Source organism: Oncorhynchus nerka, linkage group LG6, assembly GCF_034236695.1.
Source record: "Oncorhynchus nerka isolate Pitt River linkage group LG6, Oner_Uvic_2.0, whole genome shotgun sequence".
NCBI classification, from domain to species: domain Eukaryota; kingdom Metazoa; phylum Chordata; class Actinopteri; order Salmoniformes; family Salmonidae; genus Oncorhynchus; species Oncorhynchus nerka.
Genome location: NC_088401.1, coordinates 15,502,789 through 15,517,560, shown reverse-complemented (window position 1 = coordinate 15,517,560; position 14,772 = coordinate 15,502,789). Strand labels below are relative to the sequence as shown.

The window sequence follows — 14,772 nt, the reverse complement described above, 5'->3', positions numbered from 1 at the left end:
AGGTGTGTGGGAAGACAAGACAAAACCAATGGAAAATGAAAAATGGATCAATGATGGCTAGAAGACCGGTGACGTCGACCGCCGAGCACCGCCCGAACAAGGAGAGGCAACGACTTCGGTAGAAGTCGTGACAGTACCACCCCTGACGCTCCAGCAGAGCATCGACACCGGCCTTGGGGACGACCCGGAGGGCGAGGTGCAGTGCGATCCGGATGGAGACGGTGGATTTCTTTTAACATGGAAGGATCTAACACGTCCTCCACCGGAACCCAGCATCTCTCCTCCGGCCCGTACCCCTCCCAGTCCACAAGGCACGAACTTCGCTTACTCCCCCGGCCGGTCCTGGCAATAGGACCGCAGAAACCTAACCACATCCTGGTTAACTCTCTCCACCTGCCCATTACTCGGGGTGAAAACCTGAGGTAAGACTAACCGAGATCCCCAGACGTTCCATGAACGCCTTCCAGACCCTTGATGTGAACTGGGACCCCGATCAGACACTATATCCTCAGGCACCCCATAGTGCCGGAAAACGTGTGTAAACAGGGTCTCTGCAGTTTGTAAGGCCGTAGGGGAGACCGGGCAAAGGGAGGAGACGACAGGACATCGAAACCGATCCACAACGACCAGGAACGTGGTGTAACCCTGTGAAGGTGGAAGATCAGTCAAAAAAATCCACCGACATGTGCAGCCACAGCCGTTGAGGAACGGGTAAAGGTTGTAGCTTACCTCTGGGCAGGTGTCTAGGAGCCTTGCACTGGCGCACATCGAACAGGAGGAAACATAAATCCTCATGTCCTTAGCTAAAGTGGGCCACCAGTACCTCCCATCAAGACAGCGCATTGTCCGACCTATCCCAGGATGACCAGAGGAGGTGACGGGTGAGCCCAATAGATCAATCGGTCGAACAGCAGACGGAACGTACAGATGACCTGCTGGACACTTAGGGGGAGATGGCTCTGCACGTGAAGCCCGCTCAATGTCCGCGTCCAGCTCCCACACTACTGCGCCACCAAACACGAAGCTGGGAGTATGGGAGTGGGATCCATGGACCGCTCCTCTGTGTCATACAGCCGAGACAATGCGTCTGCCTTGACGTTCTGGGAGCCTGGTCTGTAAGAAAGAGTAAACCCAAAACGAGTGAAAAACATGACCCACCTTGCCTGGCGAGGATTCAGTCTCTTCGCCTTGATGTACTCAGATTGCGGTGGTCAGTCCAGATGAGAATGCCTCACTCCTTCAGGTTTTTATGACAGCTAACAGCTCCCAGTCCCCCATCATAGTTTCGCTCCGCCCGACTGGCTACTTCGAAAAAGAAAGCACAGGGGCGAAAGCTAAAGTTTTATTAATGAAATTCCCAGCCGTGCCTGAATCTACTAGCGCCTTATACTGGGAATGCAGGGAAAATCCGGAAAAGTGACAGGGACAAACATTAGTGCTACAGAGGGCTCTGGATGAGAATGGTGCCTACTCACCTGGGGTGATGCCAGAGTGCCCTGCCTGCCTTCTCTATTCCCAGAGGAACCAACCCGGCACCAACCAGCAGTGTGATCTCTGCGTCCATAGATGGTGCTCAAGGGAACCCCTCCGGTCTCCCTGCGCACCATCCCTCCCAATTCCATAGGTTCGGGAAAGAGGGTGCGGGAGGATGGAACAACCAGACCCCAGTCTAGACGTCCACGAGTAGCCAGCATGTTGTCTAGCGTGATGGACATGTCCACCAGCTGGTCGAAGTTGAGGTGGTGTCTCTACAGACCAGCTCCCAACGGACGTCCTCGCGTGAGACAAAACGGTAATGGTCGATCAGGGCCCTGTCACTCCATCCAGAGCCGGCAGCCAAGGTCCTAAAACTCCAAAGCAAACTCCTGTCCACTCCTCGTCTCCTGCCTCAGATGATAGAGGCGCTCACCCGCCGCTTTGAAAAATATCCGGATATGACGGGTGAACTCCTCAAAATGGTCCAACGCCGCATCCTCCTCTCTACACACAGCGCTGGCCCATTCCAGGGCTTTCCCGGTGAGGCACGAGATGAGGGAAAGGTTCAGTCTGTAACCTCAGGACAATAGGTTCAGTCTAAGACTTTCGGTAGAAAACTGGTCATTTATTTACGTGAAAGATCCATTTTCAAACATCGGTATCGTAATTGATACACCGTTGCGCTTATGTGTCATGATTGACGAATCTCAAGCACACATTGAAGAGGACAAACCTGTGGTCTAAACAGAAACCACTAGGTGTCATAATGTTTTCTGCATTTTATTATTTGTGACAAGGACTGGGTGTTCTGACTATAACTGATAAAGGAACACTGAAACATGCATATTTCAGTGGCCATAGGTAGCTATTTGTTGTCTGTTTACAACTGTGTGTTTGAATTCTCTTTTCCCTTCATCCATTCCAGAACTGTCACCCAATTCAACAGTAGGCGTTCCAAAAGAGATATTGCAGAATTCCAGATGGGAATATTGTAGGTAATGTCTGAGGTCTGCCTCCTTTTGATGTGGAGTGAATACACAAACACAACGAGGGGGAATTTAGCAGTGCTAAACTGTGTGTGTGTGTGTTTGTGTGTTAGTTATGATCTGATCATGACGTTAGCCTTGTAGGGGGGAGAACATCTCTCCCATCCTAGAGAGAAAGAGAAATTGGATTGAAAGAATGAGAGAGATAATACAAATAAAAAAAGGAAACAAGGAGAATCTGTGACCCTGAGTTAGAGTGCTAACATGGGTCAGAGTGTTATCCTGGGTTAGAGTGTTATCCTGGGTTAGTTTGAGTGTTATCCTGGGTTAGATAGATTGTTATCCTGGGTTAGTTAGAGTCTGATCTGGAGTTAGTTTGAGGGTGATCCTGAGTTAGAGTGTGATCCTGAGTTAGAGTGTGATCCTGAGTTAGTTTGAGTGTGATACTGGGTTAGTTAGAGTCTGATCCGGAGTTAGTTTGAGTGTGATACTGGGTTAGTTAGAGTCTGATCCGGAGTTAGTTTGAGTGTTATCCTGGGTTAGTTAGAGTGTTATCCTGGGTTAGTTTGAGTGTTATCCTGAGTTAGTTTGAGTGTGAATGCGTTGAAGGGAATTTTTGCTAACTTTTTGCTGAATGACAACAGGAAATATAAGATACTTTTGAATATGTAAAACAATGTATTTTGTCCCTTGTGGGGACTAACAATATGTCCCCAGTTTGTAAAATTTCTGTCTGTTCACTGTTCTTGTGGGGACTTCTGTTGCCCACAACTATAGTTAAACAAGTCCACACACACACACACACACACACACACACACACACATGCACACGCACACGCCCACCACACGCACACACACACACACATGCGCGAGCACACCAGCATATGCATGCACACACACACACACACACACACACACACACACACACACACACATACACACACACACACACACACACACACACACACACACACACACACACACACACAGGCGGGCACACACACACAAACACAAAAATACACACAATCACACACATGTACACACACACACACACACACATACATACATACATACACACGTCTCTCTTCACCAGGAAATTGGCCTTGGCATTTCCAAGAAATATTCCTTCTAATAAAATGAGTTGTGCAAATAAATAAACAAACCAGTGAAATATGTATGGCAGGGAGCTATTGCAGAGTAGGAGACCTTCATCTGAAAGAGTCATCCACAGGGACTTTAGCCCTTAACTGTAGTCTTAATATATACTGTAGTATACTGTAATATATACAGTCCGGCCAGAATATATGAAGACATTTCTTGAGGCGTCATCTTTCATGAATATTCTACAGCCACAGCACAGTCCATACTTTGGTGAAGCTTAGTACAGGGTTTCCTAACTAGGGTCTGCAGAAGTACTGCCAGGGTTCTGCGTCAGATCTGGAAATCTAATACACTGACATATATAAATATATATATATATATTTTTGTAATGAATACTTCTAATAGCAACATATTAAAAAGTTTTGGCCAAGGGATCCATGGAATACGTTTAGAGGGTAAAACAATACAATACGGTACAATTGTATACAATACAGTACAATACAGTACAATTCTCTACAATACACTACAATTATATACAATACCACACAATAGAGTACAATTCTTTACAAAACAGTACAATACACTACAATTCTATACAATATACTACAATACACTGCAGATATATACAATACTACACAATAGAGTACAATTCTATACAAAACAGTAGAATACACTACAATTCTATACAATACAGTACAACACACTGCAATTCTATACAGTATATTACAATTATATTCAATACAGTACAATACACTACAATTTTAGACAATACTACACGATAGAGTACAATTATATAGAAAAAAGTACAATACAATACAGTACAGTACAATACAATACAGTACAATACACACCAATTCTATACAATACAGTACAGTGGAATACAATACAATTCTATACAATAGAGTGCAAAAAAATACAGTACAATATAGTACTATACACTACAATGCTATACAATTTACTACAGTAAAATACAATACTGTAAAATACACTACCATTCTATACAAGACAGTACAGTACAATACAATACAATACGCTACAATGATATACAGTACAGTACAATACAGTTGAATACACTACAATTATATACAATACAGTACAGTACAATACAATACAGTTGAATACACTACAATTATATACAATACAGTACAGTACAATACAATACAGTTTAATTCACTCCAATTCTATACAATACAGTACAGTACAATACAGTACAATACACTACAATTCAATACAATACAGTACACTACAATACAACAAGCTACAATTCTATACAACACAGTACAATACACAACAATTCTATACAATACAGTGCACAACATGAAAATTCTATACAGTACAGTACAATAGAGTACAATACACTACAATTCTATTCAATACAGTACATCACAGTACAATTCTATACAATACAATACACGACAATTCTATACAGTACAGTATAATACAATACACTACAATACACTACAATTATATACAATACAGTACATTACAATCCAATACACTACAAGTATATACATTACAGTACAATACACTACAATTACATGTACATTTACATTTAAGTCATTTAGCAGACGCTCTTATCCAGAGCGACTTACAAATTGGTGCATTCACCTTATGACATCTATACAGTACAGTATAATACTCTACAATTCTGTACAATACAGTACAAAACACTCCAATTCTATACAATGCACTGCAATTCTATACAATACTATATATTACATTACAGTACAGTACAATACAACACAAAACAATACAACACTACAATATTAGGTCATATTATTAATCTACAATGTAAGTGGTTTGGGATCCACAGTGGTCCACCAATTATCACATTTTCAGTTCAATACTTGTATTCCCACAAAATGTTGTTTTGATCATAAACGCACTGTAATTTCATCTTTAAAACAGCAACGTTTTCTCTCTGCCTACGGCAACATGTTTAGAATTGCATGAAATAAGCTTGAAAATGGAGAAATATTCTCACCAATGCCATTTGGGAAGTGGGATTTTGAAGTTATTTCCCAGGGCCCAAGACTCGGTCTGTCCAACCGTGCACTGCAAACGTCCAAGTAAATCTCCTTGTGTGCTATTTATATCACACTCCAGTTGTGTTCTGATTATGAGGGGGTCCCTGATGAATTTGCTATCCCAAATGGTCCCTTGCCCCAATGCATTATGGGAACACCTGGCTTAGTACAGCTGCTCAACCTACAGCCTCAATACAAAAACAACAACCATTTTTTGTGATCATACGTGTTTACTGGTTTTATGAACAAAATACTGTATATAACAACACAAGTCTCACTACACATTTAATAACAGGTTATTACATTTACGTTAAACCAGCATACAAGCAAAGGAAATGGAGAGAGAGAGAGAGAGAGAGAGACATAGAGAGAAAGATAGAGAGACAGAAAGAGACAGAGGCAGATTATCATAAACCAGCATACAAGCAAAGGAAGTGGAGAGAAAAAGAGAGAGAGAGACATAAAGAGAGAAAGAGAGAGACAGAAAGAGACAGAGGCAGATTACCATAAACCAGCATACAATCAAAGAAAATGGAGAGAAAAAGAGAGAGAGAGAGAGATAAAGATAGAAAGATAGATTGACAGAAAGAGAGAGAGAGAGAGAGAGAGGTAGATTACCATAAACCAGCATACAAGCAAAGCAAATTGAGAGAAAGAGAGAGAGAGAGAGAGAGAGAGAGAGAGAGAGAGAGAGAGAGAGAGAGAGAGGCAGATTACCATGAACTAGCATACAAGCAAAGAAAATGGAGAGAAAAAGAGAGAGACAAAGAGAGAAAGATAGATTGACAGAAAGAGAGAGAGAGAGAGAGAGACAGAGAGAAAGATAGATTGACAGAAAGAGAGAGAGAGAGAGAGGTAGATTACCATAAACCAGCATACAAGCAAAGCAAATTGAGAGAAAGAGAGACAAAAAAAAGAAATAAAGAGGAAGAGAGACTGGACACCTTAATGAGGCAGTGAATGAGCTGAGAGAGAAAGCACACAGGGCATTCTACGCCATTAAAAAGCTCATTCAAAATGAAACACCTATTAAAATTTGGCTAAAACTAATTGAATATGTCATTGAACCAATTGCACTTTATGGCAGCGAGGTGTGGGGTCCACTTGCAAAACAAGATTTCATCAAATGGGACAAACACCCCATTGAAACCTGCATGCAGAGTTCTTTAAGATTCTCCTACATGTCCAGAGGAAAACTACAAACAATGTATGCAGGGCAGAATTAGGCCAATATCCACTAATAATAAAAACTCAAAAAATAGCAATTAGGTTTTGGAAAAATCTAAAATACAGTGACCCCCTATCATATCATTACCAAGCCCTGCAATGCCAAGAGCTGAGCAAAGAAAAGAGTCCCCTCATCCAGCTGGTCCAGGGGCTGAGTTCACAAACCTGTTCTACTAACACACTGAAGCCTCAGGACCAGAACATCCAATCAATCAGAATAAACCAAATTACAACACAGTCAAAACAAAACATACAAAAAACTATACATACCTCGGCCTAAACATCAGCGCCACAGGTAACTTCCACAAAGCTGTGAACGATCTGAGAGACAAGGCAAGAAGGGCATTCTATGCCATCAAAAGGAACATAAATTTCAACACACCAATTAGGATCTGGCTAAAAATACTTGAATCAGTCATAGAGCCCATTGCCCTTTATGGTTGTGAGGTCTGGGGTCCGCTCGCCAACCAAGACTTCACAAAATGGGACAAGCACCAAATTGAGACTCTGCACGCAGAATTCTGCAAAAATATCCTCCATGTACAACGTAGAACACCAAATAATGCAGAGCAGAATTAGGCCGATACCCACTAATTATCAAAATCCAGAAAAGAGCCGTTAAATTCTACAACCACCTAAAAGGAAGCGATTTACAAACCTTCCATAACAAAGCCATCACCTACAGAGAGATGAACCTGGAGAAGAGTCCCCTAAGCAAGCTGGTCCTGGGGCTCTGTTCACAAACACAAACACACCCTACAGAGCCCCAGGACAGCAACACAATTAGACCCAACCAAGTCATGAGAAAACAAAAAGATAACTACTTGACACATTGGAAAGAATTAACAAAAAAACAGAGTAAACTAGAATGCTATTTGTCACTAAACAGAGAGTACACAGTGGCAGAATACCTGACCACTGTGACTGACTCAAAATTAAGGAAAGCTTTGACTATGTACAGACTCAGCGAGCATAGCCTTGCTATTGAGAAAGGCCGCCGTAGGCAGACATGGCTCTCAAGAGAAGACAGGCAATGTGCTCACTGCCCACAAAATGAGGTGGAAACTGAGCTGCACTTCCTAACCTCCTGCCCAATGTATGACCATATTAGCGAGACATATTTACCTCAGATAACACAGATCCACAAAGAATTCGAAAACAAATCAAATTTTGATGAACTCCCATATCTACTGGGTGAAATTCCACAGTGTGCCATCACAGCAGCAAGATTTGTGACCTGTTGCCAGAACAGGGCAACCAGTGAAGAACAAACACCACTGTAAATACAACCCATATGTATGTTTATTTATTTTCCCTTGTGTGCTTTAACCATTTGTACATTGTTACAACACTGTATATACATATATATATATATATATATATATATATATATATATATATATATATATATATATATATATATATATATATATCATGACATTTGTAATGTCTTTATTGTTTTGAAACTTTTGTATGTGTAATGTTTACTGTACATTTACATTTTTTATTTAACTTTTTGTATATTATCTACCTCACTTGCTTTGGCAATCTCCCTCCCTCCCTCCCTCCCTCCCTCCCTCCCTCCTCCCAGTCTCCCTCCCAGTCTCCCTCCCAGTCTCCCTCCCAGTCTCCCTCACTCCCTGTCTCTGTCTCCCTACACCCTCCCTCCCATTCTCTCTCCCTCCCAGTCTCCCTCCCTCCCTGTCTCTCTGGCTCCCTCCACTCTCTTCCCTCCCTCCTCCTCATTTCCTCCCATTCTCTCTCCCTCCCAGTCTCCCTCCCTCCCTGTCTCTGTCTCCCTACACCCTCCCTCTCATTCTCTCTCCCTCCCAGTCTCCCTCCCTCCCTGCCTGCCTACTTCCTTCCTTCCTCCCATTCTCTCGCCCTCCCAGTCTCCCTCCCTCCCTCCTCCCTGTCTCCCTCCACCCTCCCTCCCTCCTCCCTTACTCCCATTCTCTCTCCCTCCCAGTCTCCCTCCCTCCCTGTCTCTCTGTCACCCTCCACCCTCCCTCCCTCCCTCTTCCCTTCCTCCCTTCCTCCCATTCTCTCTCCCTCCCAGTCTCCCTCCCTCCCTGTCTCTCTGTCTCCCTCCACCCTCCCTCTCCCTCCCTTCCTCCCATTCTCTCTCCCACTCTGTCTCCCTACACCCCTCCCTCCCATTCTCTCTCCCTCCCAGTCTCCCTCCCTCCCTCCCTCCCTCCCTCCTCCCTCCCTCCCTCCCTCCCTCCCAGTCTCCTCCCTCCCTGTCTCTGTCTCCCTACACCCTCCCTCCCATTCTCTCTCCCTCCCAGTCTCCCTCCATCCCTGCCTGTCTACTTCCTTCCTTCCTCCCATTCTCTCGCCCTCCCAGTCTCCCGCCCTGTCTCTCTGTCTCCCTCCACCCTCCCTCCCTCCTCCCTTACTCCCATTCTCTCTCCCTCCCAGTCTCCCAGTCTCCCTCCCTGTCTCTCTGTCTCCCTCCACCCTCCCTCCCTCCTCCCTTCCTCCCATTCTCTCTCCCTCCCAGTCTCCCTCCCTCCCTGTCTCTCTGTCTCCCTCCACCCTCCCTCCCCCTCCCTTCCTCCCATTCTCTCTCCCACTCAGCCTCCCTCCCTCCCTCCCTCCCTCCCTCCCTCCCTCCCTCCCTCCCTCCCTCCCTCCCTCCCTCCCTCCCTCCCTCCCTCCCTCCCTCCCTCCCTCCCTCCCTCCCTGTCTCCCTGTCTCCCTGTCTCCCCCTCCCTCCCTGTCTCCCTGTCTCCCTCCCTCCTCCCTGTCTCCCTCCCTGTCTCCCTGTCTCCCTGTCTCCCTCCCTGTCTCCCTGTCTCCCTGTCTCCCTCCCTGTATCACCTCCTCACACACATCTCAGATATTGTGTGTGTGTGTGTCTTAACCTACACTCCTCAGTCTGTATCCATTCCAGATTGCTCTCCTACTTTGTCATGCATTATAATATAGCTACTGCTGTGATATCTCTATCTATGAGGCGTATTCTGTTGATTAGTGTGTGTGCATGTGTGTGCACATGTGCATGTGTGAGTTTAGTATGTGCATGTGTGAGAGAAAGGGAGGATAAGAGAGAGAAGAGACAGAGCAACGAGAGAAAGAGAGGTCATAAAATAACACCAGCACAATTTGCCATGAGCCAGCTCATTTCAGGACCATGTGACTCCAGAGAGAAGGAGTCATAGTTGATCCACTGCCTCTGAAGTTTTCTTAAATTCATGACCACCATAACAACAATATAATGATTTATTATTATTACATATTAGGGATAAAAATGGTCTCTGGTTCTGAAAATGTTTGAACTCGTTACCTGTTAAAAGACACCTGTCCACACGCTCAATCAAACAGACTCCAACCTCTCCACAATGGCCAAGACCAGAGAGCTGTGTAAGGACATCAGGGATAAAATTGTAGACCTGCACAAGGCTGGGATGGGCTACAGGAAAATAGGCAAGCAGCTTGGTGAGAAGGCAACAACTGTTGGCACAATTATTAGAAAATAGAAGGTTCAAGATGACGGTCAATCACCCTTGGTCTGGGGCTCCATGCAATATCTCACCTGTTGGGGCATCAATGATCATGAGGAAGGTGAGGGATCAGCCCATAACTACACGGCAGGACCTGGTCAATGACCTGAAGAGAGCTGGGACCAAAGTCTCAAAGAAAACCATTAGTAACACACTACGCCGTCATGGATTAAAATCCTACAGCGCACACAAGGTCCTCCTGCTCAAGCCAGCGCATGTCCAGGCCAGTCTGAAGTTTGCCAATGACCATCTGGATGATCCAGAGGAGGAATGGGAGAAGGTCATGTGGTCTGATGAGACAAAAATAGAGCTTTTTGGTCTAAAATCCACTAGCCGTGTTTGGAGGAAGAAGAAGGATGAGTACAACCCCAAGAACACCATCCCAACCGTGAAGCATGGAGGTGGAAACATCATTCTTTGGGGATGCTTTTCTGCAAAGGGGACAGGACGACTGCACCGTATTGAGGGGAGGATGGATGGGGCCATGTATTGCGAGATCTTGGCCAACAACCTCCTTCCCTCAGTAAGAGCATTGAAGATGGGTCGTGGCTGGGTCTTCCAGCATGACAACGACCGAAACACACAGCCAGGGCAACTAAGGAGTGGCTCCATAAGAAGCATCTCAAGGTCCTAGCCAGTCTCCAGACCTGAACCCAATAGAAAATCTTTGGAGGGAGCTGAAAGTCCGTATTGACCAGCAACAGCCCCGAATCCTGAAGGATCTGGAGAAGGTCTGTATGGCGGAGTCTGCCAAAATCCCTACTGCAGTGTGTGCAAACCTGGTCAAGAACTACAGAAAACTTATGATGGCAAACAAAGGTTTCTGTACCAAATATTAAGTTCTGCTTTTCTGATGTATCAAATACTTATGTCATGCAATAAAATGCAAATTAATTACTTAAAAATCATACAATGTGATTTTCTGTTTTTTTGTTTTTGATACCGTCTCTCACAGTTGAAGTGTACCTATGATAAAAACAATTACAGACCGCTACATGCTTTGTAAGTAGGAAAACCTGCAAAATCGGTAGAGTATCAAATACTTGTTCTCCCCACTATGTGCTATTCAATAAAAGGTCCTCAGATTATAAATCTAATTTGGATCATATATTTCTATGACATTTATATGTAGCATGAATACCGTCTCAATTGAATGGCTGCGTGAGACAAGTCCCTATAGCCATACATAGCCTGCATATTTAACCTTGTTCTGTTATGGAACCATAGAGAAAGAACCAACAGGCTGGCTAGCTTCTTACACCTGGCTAGCTTCTTACACCTGGCTAGCTTCTTACACCTGGCTAGCTTCTTATACCTGGCTAGCTTCTTACACCTGGCTAGCTTCTTGCACCTGGCTAGCTTCTTGCACCTGGCTAGCTTCTTACACCTGGCTAGCTTCTTGCACCTGGCTAGCTTCTTACACAGTGTTATTCACATCTACCAGCCACTTTTACCTTGTATCCTGCCACTAACCCTAACGATCCTAACTCCTAAAGATCAATTAAACGGAGTCTTAATGATCAATTAATAGCCCTCCTAGGATTTTGTAGTTGGCTGTTCATTAATGAAGGTAATGAATTGAGTGATTATGCTGTATCTTGAGCTGTAACCTTGAGGACTGAATTTGGACATTTTCCTAATTTCCTAATTTTCTTAAAAAATGTATAATTAATCTACACACAATACAACATAATGACAAAGTGAAAACAGGTTTTTAGAAATGTTTTCACATTTAGCAAAAAAAAAAAAAAAGACTTATTTACATAAGTATTCAGACCCTTTGCTATGAGACTCTAAATTGAGCTCAGATGCATCCTGTTTCCATTGATCACCCTTGAGATGTTTCTACAACTTGATTGGAGTCCACCTGTGTTACATTCAATTGATTGGACATGATTTATAAAGGCACACACCTGTCTATATAAGGTTCTACAGTTGACAGTGCATGTCAGAGCAAAAACCAAAAAGAGGATTGTGTCGAGGCAGATCTCTGGGGAAGGGTCCCAAAAAAGGTCTGCAGCATTGAAGGTCCCCAACAACACAGTGGCCTCCATCATACCTAAATGGAAGAAGTTTGGAACCACCAAGACACTTCCAAGAGCTGGCCGTCCTGGCAATCTGAGCAATCAGGGGAGTTCCTCTATGGAGAAGGAGAACCTTCCAGAAGCACAAACATCTCTGCAGTACCAGCCACTAGCCACCAGCCCAGTCACATGCCCAGCCACCAGCCCAGCCACCAGCCACTAGCGACCAGCTACCAGCCTAGCCACCAGCCAATAGCCACCAGCTACCAGTCTGGGCACCAGCTCAGCCACCAGCCCAGCAACAAGCCCAGCTACCAGCTACCAGCCTAGCCACCAGCCCAGCTACCAGCCCAGCCACCATCCCAGCCATCAGCCACCATCCCAGCCACTAGCCACTAGCCACTAGCCACCAGTCACCAGCCACCAGCCCAGCCACCAGCCACTAGCCACCAGCCACCAGCCACCAGCCACCAGCCCAGCCACCAGCCCAACCACCAGCCACCAGCCACCAGCCACCAGCCCAGCCACCAGTCACCAGTCACCAGCCACCAGCCACCAGTCACCAGTCACCAGCCACCAGCCACCAGCCCAGCCACCATCCCAGCCATCAGCCACCATCCCAGCCACTAGCCACTAGCCACTAGCCACCAGTCACCAGCCACCAGCCCAGCCACCAGCCACCAGCCACCAGCCACCAGCCACCAGCCCAGCCACCAGCCCAGCCACCAGCCACTAGCCACCAGCCACCAGCCACCAGCCCAGCCACCAGCCCAGCCACCAGCCACCAGCCACCAGCCACCAGCCCAGCCACCAGTCACCAGTCACCAGCCACCAGCCACCAGTCACCAGCCACCAGCCACCAGCCCAGACACCATCCCAGCCACCAGCCACCAGCCCAGCCACCAGCCCAGCCACCAGCCACCAGCCCAGCCACCATCCCAGCCACCAGCCACCAGCCACCAGTCACCAGCCACCAGCCCAGCCACCAGCCACCAGCCACCAGCCCAGCCACCAGCCCAGCCACCAGCCCAGCCACCAGCCACCAGCCACCAGCCACCAGCCACCAGCCCAGCCACCAGTCACCAGTCACCAGTCACCAGCCACCAGCCTCCAGTCACCAGTCACCAGCCACCAGCCACCAGCCACCAGCCACCATCCCAGCCACCATCCCAGCCACCATCCCAGCCACCAGCCCAGCCACCAGCCCAGCCACCAGCCCAGCCACCAGCCACCAGCCACCAGCCACCAGCCCAGCCACCATCCCAGCCATCAGCCACCATCCCAGCCACTAGCCACTAGCCACCAGTCACCAGCCACCAGCCCAGCCACCAGCCACTAGCCACTAGCCACCAGCCACCAGCCACCAGCCCAGCCACCAGCCCAGCCACCAGCCACCAGCCACCAGCCACCAGCCACCAGCCACCAGCCAGCCACCAGCCCAGCCACCAGCCACCAGCCACCAGCCCAGCCACCAGCCCAGCCACCAGCCACCAGCCCAGCCACCAGCCCAGCCACCAGCCCAGCCACCAGCCACCAGCCACCAGCCACCAGCCACCAGCCACCAGCCACCAGCCCAGCCACCAGCCACCAGCCACCAGCCACCATCCCAGCCACCAGCCACCAGCCACCAGCCACCAGCCACCAGCCACCAGCCCAGCCACCAGCCACCAGCCACCAGCCACCAGTCACCAGCCACCAGCCACCAGCCACCAGCCACCATCCCAGCCACCATCCCAGCCCACCATCACTGTCTGATACGGTCTCGATCTTCAGTGTTCCCAGCCACCAGCCCAGCCACCAGCCCAGCCACCAGCCACCAGCCACCAGCCACCAGCCACCAGTCACCAGCCACCAGTCACCAGCCACCAGCCACCAGCCACCAGCCAACAACAATGTCATTATTACAGAAACATCCTCATTGTTTTATGATGAGATAAACCACCTGTTTCTTATCAGAAAATATTACCATACAGTTATTATTATTATTAGGTTTGATATATGAACTACTGATAGAGAAAGATGAAACACTTAAGGCCAGACAATAGATTTATAGATTGTGTTGCAACAAGATCTCACTGTCTGATACTTAAGTATAGTTTCAAATATTTTTAGACTGTTCAGTGTTCAACGTATTGTCCAGGCATCAGTGGGATAAAAGGCTGTTGATGCCAAGTTTTGAAGTCTTATTAACGGTTCCAAGTTTAGGCATTCATTCTAATTTGTTCAGTTAATTAAGTCTAAGTTAAGATGTGAGAGGCAGTTGGGACAGGGTGAAAGCATTTTTGTATGATCAGTTACTATTATATGTCTGAAACAAGCATATAAACATATCTGATATGAGCAACCCAAGAAAAAATTCCCAAATTATATACTCTTAAATCAATTGTTAGTATATCATGTTTTGAACAGAAATGCAATGGTT

General features: G+C 46.5%; 1 protein-coding gene across 1 annotated transcript; it reads left to right on the top strand.

Moving 5' to 3' along the window:
* The first annotated feature begins 1,566 nt into the window (after positions 1–1,566).
* On the top strand, positions 1,567–13,642 carry LOC135572050 (uncharacterized). The gene is made up of 3 exons (XM_065019051.1): positions 1,567–1,779; positions 1,893–2,039; positions 13,016–13,642. Exons 1-3 carry the CDS (start codon positions 1,567–1,569, stop codon positions 13,640–13,642), a joined length of 987 nt encoding a protein of 328 aa, XP_064875123.1.
* The last annotated feature ends 1,130 nt before the right edge of the window (positions 13,643–14,772 follow it).

Coding starts and splice junctions, on each gene's coding strand:
- LOC135572050 (XM_065019051.1), top strand. CDS start 1,567: ATGGTGCTCAAGGGAACCCCTCCGGTCTCCCTGCGCACCATCCCTCCC. Junction 1,780..1,892: donor CTCCCAACGGACGTCCTCGC/GTGAGACAAAAC, acceptor CTCCTGCCTCAG/ATGATAGAGGCGCTCACCCG. Junction 2,040..13,015: donor AGGCACGAGATGAGGGAAAG/GTTCAGTCTGTA, acceptor ACCAGCCACCAG/CCCAGCCACCAGCCACCAGC.